This window comes from Telmatherina bonti (genome assembly GCF_933228915.1).
Source record: "Telmatherina bonti genome assembly, chromosome: 6".
Classification (NCBI taxonomy): Eukaryota; Metazoa; Chordata; class Actinopteri; order Atheriniformes; family Telmatherinidae; genus Telmatherina; species Telmatherina bonti.
This window is the reverse complement of record NC_136624.1, coordinates 25,100,102-25,112,706: the sequence shown is the minus strand read 5'-3', so window position 1 is coordinate 25,112,706 and position 12,605 is coordinate 25,100,102. Positions and strand designations below refer to the sequence as shown.

Sequence of the window (12,605 nt, the reverse complement as noted above, 5' to 3'; positions counted from 1 at the left end):
TGAAAAACACACCTAACTAATAGAGCTGTAGAGTGTCTAGTTGTGAGCCGTTGTGTTTTTTCACCTATTCCAAGTGTAAGACCTTTGCATCTCTGCTTTTCTGTGTTGATTCACTTTCTACGCAAGATCAGGAGACAATGTCAGTAAGATAAAAAAAAAAAAACATAAAATGAATTAAAGACAGAGAGGGGGGAGGTCTTCACCTCTGATTGGCTCTGACTAGTCATACACCATTTTGTGTGTTGGCCTTATATTGTGACCGGCACAGACAAGTCATTCAATACAGCAAAGAACAACACAACAATGCAGTGGAGAAATTATCTATTGTAAAACATAAAATATTGTGGAATTTACCTCTACGTGTGTGTGATCAGTTATTTCCAATTATTTATAAGTTTTGCACAGTGCCATGGCAACTGAGCAAGAAAAGCTGGATGACTGCTGAAGGTAATTCAGTGCTGCATCCACATGTATTTGTGTTGTCATGTCGGTGTCACGTCGACCACCTTTACGTGACGGAGCCTAAAGCCTGTTACATACTCCACGAGAAGCGAGAACTTTTTTCTTGTTCTCGAGGCTCCGACAAGAAAATGACGTCATTTTTTTCTCGCGGACGTGTTTGAGGACAGTTCTTGACACACCGGGCTGGCAGAACTTTTTTCTTGCGGGGCTGCGAGAAGTATCGTGTGATTGGTCGGACATTGGAGGTGGGCGTCGTTAACACAGAGAAAGCATGAAGCAGAGTTGCTGCTTCCGTGTGTTTGCTGTTGCCGGCAAAACGGATTGTTTTGATAAAACAGCTTATCGAGGTGGTGAGAAAGTACGAACATTTTTACATGTGGCAATAAAACACTCGGACCCAGCCGCGTGCACAACCCGCCCTGCCGCCCTGCTCGTTAAATATGAAACTAGAAACTCGGAGAGCGGAAACCTCCACCAAGCACAATGTTTAAGAATCCTTTTAAAACATTCCTGGATCCAAACGGTGATCCAGATCACCACCAGAATTTAATCAGTTCTTCATTTTAACATTTGCAACAACTCTTGAAATATTTATAAAATCCCTCCGTAACCTTTTAAGTTATCTTAAGCAAAAAGACGCCGGGGAAAACAACCTCCTCGGTGGAGGTAACAACCGGGTTCATTGCACATAAAGCAGACATCGCCCCCCGCAGTGATCCCTCCCCGCTGCAGACGTGCTTCTCGTGGAGTATGTATGGACCTGCCGAACAAGACGTTTTTTTCTTGTTCTTGCAGCCTCGAGAACAAGAACTCAGTTCTTGCTTCTCGTGGAGGATGTAACAGGCTTTAGTCTCTCTCGGAAGTTCAGCAGTAGTTAAGTGGTCCACTGAAACACCAACGTTATCAAATAAATAAATTAGAAAAACTCAACTGGCATTTATTTGTTAAAGAGTTTAAAGGCGGAGTATGTAAGATTTTCAATATTTAAAAAAAAAAAAATTAACTAAAAAATAACTACAATCATAATTAGATCGTTTTTTTTAAACATGTAGGTTCCAGTCTGTCCATATTTGATGTGTTATTAAATTACACGTTTAATTAATGACAAAGACCCTTCTTAAATGTTTGCCTACCAGTAAAAAAAAAAAAAGTGCTTTCTATCATTTGTCATTTATTAAACTTGTAATTTAATAACGCATCAAATATGAACAGACTGGAACCTACATGTTAAAAAAACTATTTATGATTGTAGTTATTTTATTAGTTAATTTATTTTGAAAATATTGAAAATCTTACATACTCCACCTTTAATGCCTATTAATGAGGAGTGTGTACATAATATTTAAAAAGTTAAAAGAACCGTAACATGTTGTAGACTCATATTTAGATAACAGCTGGAGCTGTTAAAGTACTTAAAAGACACTTTGACTTTATATCCGTTTAGGTATTTTTTCTACTCTTTTTCTACTGTTTGTCAGGGGGTGTGGGTTTGTTTCTCAAGTCTGGAAACATTTCTGTTCTGCGTTGGGAGCCAAGGTCAGTCTCACTTCAGGTTATCACCCTCAGTCTAATGGCCAGACAGAGCGACTGAACCAGGAACTGGAAGCTGCCCTCCGCTGCGCCACGTCCACTGACCCTTCGAACTGGAGCCAACACTTGCCCTGGATTGAGTATGCGCACAATTCTCATGTTTCTTCCGCCACAGGCCTCTCCCCATTTGAGATCTCCTTGGGTTATCAGCCACCCCTTTTTCCTGCTGATGAGACGGACATATCCGTCACCTCGGTGCGTCACCATATCCGCCGCTGCAGGCGAGTCTGGTCTGACACGATTGCTGCTCTCCACCGCTCCGCTGAACAGAACAAGCGTTTTGCTGATCGCCACAGACTCCCCACTCCTCTGTATGCTCCAGGCCAAAAGGTGTGGTTGTCCTCACGTGATGTGCCGTTGAAGTCTATGTCCAGGAAGCTCTCCCCCAGGTTCATTGGGCCCTATGAGGTTCTCTCCATCGTCAGCCCCTCTTCCGTCCGTCTTCGCCTCCCTGGTCATTTGCGCATCCATCCCACCTTCCACGTGTCCCAGCTTAAGCCGGTGCTGTCTAGCCCTTTGTGCCCTCCTTCCGAGCCCCCTCCTCCCGCCCTGGACGTTGCTGGCCACCCTTGTTTTGCTGTCCGCCAGATTGTTGCTGCTCGTCGACGGGGTCGTGGTTGGCAGTACCTTGTTGACTGGGAGGGTTATGGCCCTGAGGACCGCTCGTGGGTGCCCCGGTCTTTCATCATGGACCCCTCGTTGATCACGGATTTTGAGGCTTCTCGGCCATTGTGCTCTTCTGGACCGCCTGGGGGCGGTCGTTGTGGGGGGGCTGGTGTCAGGGGGTGTGGGTTCTTTTCAGGATCCACCAGAGGGAGCCAGAGGAACCATTTTCTGGAGGGTGTTTTCACCACAGGTGTGCAGACCTGCACACTCTCCTCACATAAGTGAGTTAGAGATCTTCTGCCAGCACTATATCTGCAGCTGATTGCCAGTCCTTCGTCGCTTGAGCGTTGAGCCTCTGTGAGACACTCCTTTGTGAACTCTCCAGAGCTACCTGCGATTTCCCTCCCAGCAGCCAATCATCACCAGCAACCACTCCCTACCAATAACCTGGCTTTCTCTTCACTGGCTATCCTCCGGATCCGATCAGCTTGTCGCTGCCTATCTGCCCTCCACCGAAAGGACCCTCACTGGCACCCACTGCCAACATCCATCCTCTCGGACCTCCTGACACCACCCGAATTCACGGCAACTCCGAAACAAGTAGGACACCTTCACTTCCCTGAGAATTATTCCATCATTTCCATTACTCATACATCTATCTTTGCAGAGAACCCCGCCTTCGGGTCTTTCCGGAACCATCCCCTCAGTTCACCAAATAAACCATTTTCACATTCTCCAGATTGCTTAATCGTGCATGTGGGTCCAACATCTTCACACCATGACACTGTTTTGAATAAAAATGCAATTAAAGGCATTTTTCCATACATCACTATAGCTTGAGTTTACAATATTAATGTCTGTTATTTGATTTTATTATCCTCTAAAATCCATATAAATAAAAAAAATGTTTCTTGGGGCAACTATAGTTGTGCAGTTAATTTAGTTTAATTAATCATAAATTCTGTAATTAATTAGATTTTTTTTTAAAATCAATTCCCACCCCTAATAATTATCGTTGTTGTCTGCAAACAATGAATAATCAAGATAGAAGCTTTTCACACGTGACAGAATTACACACCCAGCTGCTCACCCTCTTAGTCATCTGTTTTCGAACACATGACCCAAAGCAGACACTACGAGCTTACACTCCAGCTGTCAGAGGTCCCCGTCAGCTTAGCTGGACATGTCGGTAAACAACCTCATACTACTGATGATCAGTACTTAGAGATGATCTGGGTAAAAGCTTGTCAGCTTTTATAAAACTTTTTATAAAAGGTTGTGGCTTCATCAGAAAACCAGACAACCGTAGTTTAAAGATGACATAGAAGGTCTTAGAAAAGAAAAATAACTAGAAATGAAAAGAAAAATTGGGATACACTGAATTCTGCATGCTTGAAATGAGGCTTTGGATTGTTTGTTAAGTCACTAACCTTTCCATCCCATCCAGAATATACAGTTCTGCAAAGTCTTTGAGGAGTTTGATAACAAGCTTCAGACAACTTTTTGCAAGCTGATGATAAATCTGGTTCAAAAGTCCATCCTTTTATGTCTGTGAGCGCAAATTGTCTGATGTTTTCTTTAGTCTTTAGTCTCAATCCAACATTATCACTCGGATCAAACACAAAGTGATGACAATGATGTTACCGAGTGACCTTCATCATCTCATCTACAGAACTTTTTTTTTGTTTTTTGTTTTTTTGCATGACCTGTGAGTGGTTCTGCTTCACATGTTTGTTACTCTTTCATCATAATAAAAAAAAAAGGCTGGGAAACAACTCCCACTGTAATAATAATCTTCATAAGATTATATAATAATAATGATCTTCATTAGAGTTAAACAAGTCTGGCTAGTCTGGAGACTTTTTATAACGTACTCTGCTCATCTGGTTGATGATTGCTAAAGTCACTAACAGAAATGCTAAAAAATAATGTTTCACACCACCAATGAAACATAACTTGGTAATTAACTAAATCTATTAGTCCATCAATTGGGGGATGAATGTATGTTAAAGAAAACATAGTTTTTATTTTGTTTATTTGCTTGTTTGTTATTAAACTCAGTTGTAGAGTGTTATCCTAATGTAAATAAAAGTTTTCCTATCTTGAAAAAGAAAAGATAAACCTCCAGAAAGTCCACAGCTTAAGTTATTCTGTTCCACAAAATACACTTCCGAACTGCCAGAAGTCTTTCATCCATATCCACATATACTGGCAGACACTGCATAATTCCTGTGCTGCAGCTTATTTGAGTCATCTAAAAAGAAAAACTTCATTAAAAATCAAAACATTTTCTGCCTTTCAGTAAGGACTCTTAAAGACACTGGCTAAATAAACATATTTCTGTCAAGTTAGCAGAAATTAACTTTTGTTTTATTTTTTACCTTTAAAGTCTGTAAATCTGGTCTATCAAAATGAACTTGTTATAAGTCGATATTGAGTAGGCGATCTTTGCTAAATAATACTTGGGAATGTGAGACCTGGAAAAACACACAAGGAGAACTTGGTAGCAAAGGACCTCCGGAGTCTGTCCAAAGTTAAAAATTAAATCAAAGAATATTTTGTTTCCAATGCTAAACACTCAGTTGTGTGTTAAGTCTGAGATTTAAGCAGAAAATAAAAGCTCCAACATGCTGTAACCAGTTTTTATTTAACCAAAGTTTAATAAAGGATATTCTACACAGATGTCTGTGAGTACATCTTCGTGTATTATAAATATAGCCTGTGTTATATTTTATCAGGCAATCCATCTTTATTTTAATGTCACAGAACTTCTAGTATTGCACATGTTGAAATCCATCTATCTGGAAACATTGCATTTTCACAGCTCTATTCTCCATATTCTTTCATTTTCACTTAACATGACTGAACCTGCAAGTGGCATTTCCACACACCGTAGCACACATTTTTGTTAACAGTGATCGGATATTTAATTTTAACCAAATACGTTTTTGTTTGCTTGCTGTATTTGTTCCATATTTCTTCCTTATGAGCAATTAACATACATACATACATATATATATATATATATATATATATATATATATATATATATATATATGTGTGTGTGTGTGTGTGTGTGTGTGTATATATATATATATATATATATATATATATATATATATATATATATATATATATATGTGTGTATATATATATGTGTGTGTATATATATATATATATATATATATATATATATATGTATGTATATATATATGTGTGTATATATATATATATATGTGTGTGTATATATATATGTGTGTATATATATATATATACACAAATTTATATAAATTACTATAGACAGACTCTACAGCTGATTTGCTGATACAACAGGACGAGCAGCCATATTATTTAAATTTAAAGAGGTTCTTTTGGGTCAGAGCTTACGGCCCTCGGCTACAAGCATGCACTGGCCTTGGTGACAGCTCTGATAATATAAAGATGGCTACTGAGGCCCTCAGAAAAGACTTTTTCACCAATAGAAAAGGTCACTGACTGTAAGTAAGTACAGTACAAAGGTCCTGTCTGAGCAATTTGATTTTATACTTAATGACACAGTAAGACAAGTTCATGATATTTTTTCAATGGTATTTGAAACTGAAAGTAAAGGAACATTTTGTTTCTGACTGAATCTGAAAGCTGCAATCTGAGTGACCACAAGAGTGTGAAAGAAAGGGTAGACATCAGTGAAAGGTCAAAAACTTTTCTGCAGTTGTGTTTGTCTTACATACTTCTTCTTTTGACTCATGGGAGAATCTTCTAAATGCCACTCTGTTGCTACCATATGCCTGGGAGCAGCTAAGTTTATTTCAGGCCTCTGAGGAGAGAAGCGTACAAGTCTTAATAAGATGGCAGAAGAAGACAAAAGCTCCACTGAGACCTAATTTACACACAAATAAGTAGAAAAGAAAAAAAATTAGACAAAACCACATCTGGATTCTACTGTGTTACACACAGGAGGTTTATTTATATCCTGAAATTTAGACTTACTGCCTTTCTGTGTTTTTATGCCGATGATATAGCAGAAAAAAAAAGATGGTAAACCAAAAGGAAAATCCACATCTAGAAATGGAGCTTCAAGGGTGGCTTCTCAAACTGCAAGCTGCAAGTTATGATTTTCAGCAGCGATGTAAGTGCTAATTAGTGCACTGGGTGTCGGCATGTGAGTGGGCGAATAAACACAGTTCAAGGTTAGGAAGCAGACAGAGATGGAAAACAAAGGCTGGGTTAAATGAGGGTCACTGCTAAAACCACAAGCCTAATACACTTAAATACCTGACTGTAAACAAACTGAAAGTACTTGTATAATCACATTTTCAGACGCTGTGGATTTTATGTCATCTTTGTGGACGGCATGTTCAGGTATTAGATTAATAAGAAACTGTAAAAGTACCAGCTGGTTATGGTAACTGCCTTTAGAGAAAGGAGCCACCAAAGGATAATTATAGCGATCTTTATAGGGGTTAAATAATGTACAGCTGGTGATTTTCAAGCCACGTTGTGGCAGTCAGGAACAACTTTAAAACACTTGTCATCAGACACGGTCCATCAAAAAGACAATAAATTCATAAATAAATTATTTCTTTTGGGGATAAACCAGACCTGGATATTCACACAGAAATGACAGAACAGACACTGAACCTCTGGCAAGACACTCCAGTAAGCTGTAACTAAAAATAGTTTACATCAATACTACTTTTATGACTTGCAAAAAGTCCAATAATCACCTCTCAATGAGTGAATTGCCCCCATTTTACCTGATAATGTTGTGTTAATCATCCTGCACAATTTGCCTTGTTTTTTCCCTGAAACTGTGCATCTTAAATCTGTGGATCTAAACTGTTGACCTCACTGGAAAGCATGCCAGTTAAGAGGAAATGTCAGCTCTGTGTGTGTTGTGTGTTTACTGTCCTTTCTGACCCGTCTGGCTGCTACTCAGCAGGACAGCGGCTCTGTTGCAGAGGAGAAACCCCATCAGACCCAATGGCCAGAAAGCCACACAGAAAGACAGCAAGGGGCTTCACAGTAATTTCACAGCGATCAACCCTCATCACTATGAGGGGGCAAAGGTTCAGGATGGTGGTACCCAAAGGGCAAAGAAATGCCCTCGGCCTTTGAATGAATCCCTTCCCATCCAGTCTTCTTCTTTGTACTATTCCTTTCTTTCATACCCATTAAATCGAAACCTCTTGTGTTCAGAGAACATCAAACGTCAACATTAAGTCTGCAAAGATTTCACTTTCACTACAACTATTGTATTTGAAAAAAAACAGCAAGTCATCCATTTATAAAGCCTAACAGCAATAATCACTCACATCTTTCAGTACGTTCCTGCACACATGCCCTAGCCATATAAACAGAGAGCAAAGAGCAGGTGAAGAATTACAATAAGCAATGTGTGTACTCTAACAAATCAGGGATGAAATAGGAGTCGGTCCAGCTTTTCATCTTATTACAGTCCTGTACAGTCAGACAGGTCAAAGTTGAGCTTAGCCCTTTCCTGTTGTATTTACTTCAGCCAATCTCCCTACTCTCCTTGAGAAAAGGTTTTGGTGGCTCCATTTGTTGTCAGCCTCTCAACTACTGTTAGTTGCTACTGTAGTTACTGTAGTTGATACTGTAGTTAGCTTTACAGGTCACCATTTATTCTATCAGAAGTTCAACATTTGTTAAATAACTATACATGAATTCTGTGTTTAAACAAAAAAAAAACAAAAGAAAACGAATTTCTATCACCAACCATAGCCACCAAATTTGAGCATATTTAACATTTTTAACATTTTTTAAAAAGGCTGCACATGAAAATCAACAACACTATCATGTAAATATTTGTGCAAAAGAAGCCAAAACCTCATGTGACCGAGTAGGATAGCGTGTGGAGCCATGATGCCTGAATGAGCATTTAGGGACCTGGGGGAATGAGAGGGAAGATTATCAGGCTTCTGAGCCAGCCAGCTGCCACTGGAGCTGTGTGGGCAACACCACATCCTGTCTCCCTTTTCTTTTTATCTCTCTACCTCTTTCATGGTTAGCCTCATTAAACAGCAGTGATAGCAGACACTTCTTCGCCCAGGCACTGCCAGCAGTAAGGGGGACTGACAAAGCTTCAGCATATCAGACGTGCTTTAAACAGAGCAAAGAAATCTTCTCTTAATGTGTCCAGTGTTGTGCATTGAGAGACTCTGGGAAACGCATTTGGCATAACGAAAATGGCATAAAGTGTGAACACACTCATACTAACAAGGCACTTCAATGTGGTTTATGATTATAAGACGTGGCTTCACAAATGGGGTCTGAATGTACTATTTACAAATCAGCTGTTAGGTAAGTGAAAATACAGTCTAATGCTGCAACAAATTCTATGCCTCTATTTTTTAATATGAATCGTTTCTCTATTTAGGGAAGCTAAAAAAAAAAAAAAAGATTTGTATTTCAACTGCTGTCCAGACAGTTTATACAAAAGCAAAGACCAACCATCTGCTGGAGCTACACAAAACCTGTGAATATTAATTTATCTATATTTATTCTCAGAGCACATTTATGCTTTCATGGGAATCTGTGTTGCTAAGACGCCTAAAGATGTCTTAAAAACTAGATAACAAAAGACAAAAGCAGGCCTATGCCAAAGACTAAGCCAGAGTTTATAAAATTTTTGGCTTTTTGATAAGCAGCTGTGTTTGATGCTGATAATGTATGCACTGCACTTGTTTCCTGATAGAAAATTAGATCAAGAATTGACAAAGAACTGACACCCAAACCTTCTTCAACATGGATATTAATTTAATCTTTTGACTTTCCATGCATATGCAAGCAGCATAGTGGTACTATTAGTGTCACTGGATTTTTTTAAGTAAAAATGTAAAAATTACAACTGATGTAAACATGTAGTTAGACATTAGACATAATTATTGAATAGATGTTTCTTGCTGGAATGTCTTGTGGATTTTACACAAAAAAAAAGACCTAGACGATCACACTGTCTGTCAAAGCCCAGCAGACTTTATGTAAACAACATCCAGTACAAAAACATACAACAACAACCTTTAAATGATGTATTACAGAACTAGAATCAGCAACGTCGAAGCTTGTGCTGCAAATGCCAGGTCCAACACCACGTGCATATATGAGAGCATGTGTTTAAACACACGACTGTCTGCTCTGTCCTGTAATAATCCTGTGAAACTACAGCAAGCTCAAGCAGCCCTATGGTGGTTTTCCTATCTGTAAGAGCAGCTTTGCAAAAACGAAAGTATGTTAGTACCGCCGTGGGCTATTTTTGTTGTGATAATATTGTTCACTCTTCCTTACAATTTCATGTTTAATAATCGGAGCTCCATCTAAAAGATAGCCGTGTTATCATACCAGCGTCACAGACGTAGCCACAGCATCATGGGTCTGCCTGTATTACAGGAAAACAATTATCTCAAAACAGGGAGGGGAGGGCATCGTTCGTGGAAATTTTAATTAAAAGACTGGCAGAGTTTCATCTCACCGTGACACCTTCATTATTTCCCAATGATGAAATGGCCGAGCAGCAGAACAAATTCAGTTTGAATGGAGTGACTTCTACAAGCTGTTTCAGTGGGCAGGCTCAGCTAATCATTTATCTGACCTTGGCCTTTTTAAATCTGGCACTAGAAGTAAAGAGAAGTTATTATTATTATTTTATATATATATATATATATATATATATATATATATATATATATATATATATATATATATATATATATATATATATATATATATGTATATATACATATATATATATATATATATATATATGTATATATACATATATATATATATATATATATATGTATATATACATATATATATATATATATATATATGTATATATATATATATACGTATATATATATATATATATATATATACGTATATATATATATGTATATATATATATATATATGTATATATATATATATACGTATATATATATATATGTATATATATATATATATATATATATATATATATATATATATATATATATATATATATATATATATATATATATATATATATATATTATCACAATATATACATATATATATATATATATACATATATATATATATATATATATACACACATATATATATACATATATATATATATATATATACATATATATATACATATATATATATATACATATATATATACATATATATATATATACATATATATATATACATATATATATATATATACATATATATATATACATATATATATATATATACATATATATATATATATACATATATATATATACATATATATATATATATACATATATATATATACATATATATATATATATACATATATATATATATATACATATATATATATATATACATATATATATATATATACATATATATATATATATACATATATATATATATATACATATATATATATATATATATATATATATATATATATATATATATATATATATATATATATATATATATATATATATATATATATACTGTACGTAAAGACTGTACGTAAAGACTATATCACAAAATCCTTACCTTCATCAGGATCATTTCTGGCTGATGCCTCTAAAAGTGCAACACTGGCAGCAAATGACACATGCCTCTTAGACTCTGACTGCCCAAAGTTGTTGGCATTGCGTCCCTTCTTGTCAGCCTTTCGCTTCTTGTTCTGCATCTCCTTCTCATACACAGCCCATCTCTTCAGCTGCTGGGTACGGCGCTTCTGTGCCGCCCGCAGCCTCTCCAGACTGGGCACCTTGTCCAGCTGCTGCAGCTCTTGGATCAACTCCAGGTGGTTGGCCATGGTGGTGAGGGGACAGCAGTTGTGGGCGATGGAGGAGGGGTGAAACTGTGGACCGTTCTAGCGAGGGCTGCACCTATCGCCTCCTCCTGTTATCCTCATCATCCTTTCAGTGATTGTCCTGAGGGAGGAGATGAAGAGAGAAGCTAAGCTGCTGTTCGCAACAACACCCGATTATAAAATATCATGATAGCTGGTATCAAAACCTAGAAAATTCAAGGTTACAGAACAGAGGAATGAGATTTTCCACAAAATGAAGTCAAATCTTTAAATGATCAAGCACAAGATTCAGTCTCAAATTTCTGCTTCTGTTTTGCACGGGTACAGATCTCTACCTTCCATCTTCCATCAAGGTTAACCACTTCCTAAAAGCTGCGTGTGTGAGAAACTGACAAAGGGGAAAAACAGAGGTGGGCTGGTGAAGGTGTCAGCGTTTTTATCTCAGTTGTACATTTTTTGAAGCTTCTTTCTGTAAACATGAACAAAAATTGGGAGGATTTTTTTCCCCATTTTGTGACAAAAGAAAACAAATTCTGCTGCTTATCATTTCAGGAAGAGGTGACTATATGCAGATTATTGTATGTACAGGATCATAAACATCTGAAACCAAGTTAACACAGTACAAAGAAAGTAATAAGGTAAATAGAGTAGTGAAAATACTAATTGTGCAGAACCACTCCCTTCAGCACTTTAAAATATGATAGAGGACAGCACTCAAGCCTCAGATTTAATCAATGAAACAAAGACATCCAAAAATATTACTTTTCTCCATGTATAAAACATATTCCCACTTACTATTGCATAAAAACTACTCAAAATTTCCTCACCTTTGCGTCTTTCACTAATGAGCACTTGATGTCCTGCAGCATCATCTGACGACATACTCTATAAAGAACTGTGATACCTCCTCTAGTTTGCCATCAGTCTTGTGCTACATTTCCGTTGCCACTCATACTCAACTGCTAAAATTATGGGCAGGAAACAAGCCATGCAATCACTTCCTACAGCTTTCAGTTAGTTTAGCAGTGCAGCGTGTTTGTCTTTGTGTACACATTGTGTTTGTTCTCGACTTGCAGTCAAAAATGCTCAACAAAAGGTGTCCCTAAGCA

The 12,605-nt window shown here is 37.2% G+C and overlaps 1 protein-coding gene across 1 annotated transcript in view; it reads right to left on the bottom strand.

Moving 5' to 3' along the window:
- Positions 1-11,499, bottom strand: part of ppp1r16b (protein phosphatase 1, regulatory subunit 16B) — a gene marked incomplete at both ends in the record, with an annotated part of 67,188 nt that extends 55,689 nt beyond the window's left edge. Inside the window, one exon of the mRNA XM_079242269.1 lies at positions 11,232-11,499. Within this exon, the coding sequence (XP_079098395.1) occupies positions 11,232-11,499 (268 nt within the window). The remainder of the gene's footprint in view (positions 1-11,231) is intronic.
- Positions 11,500-12,605: the final 1,106 nt, after the last annotated feature.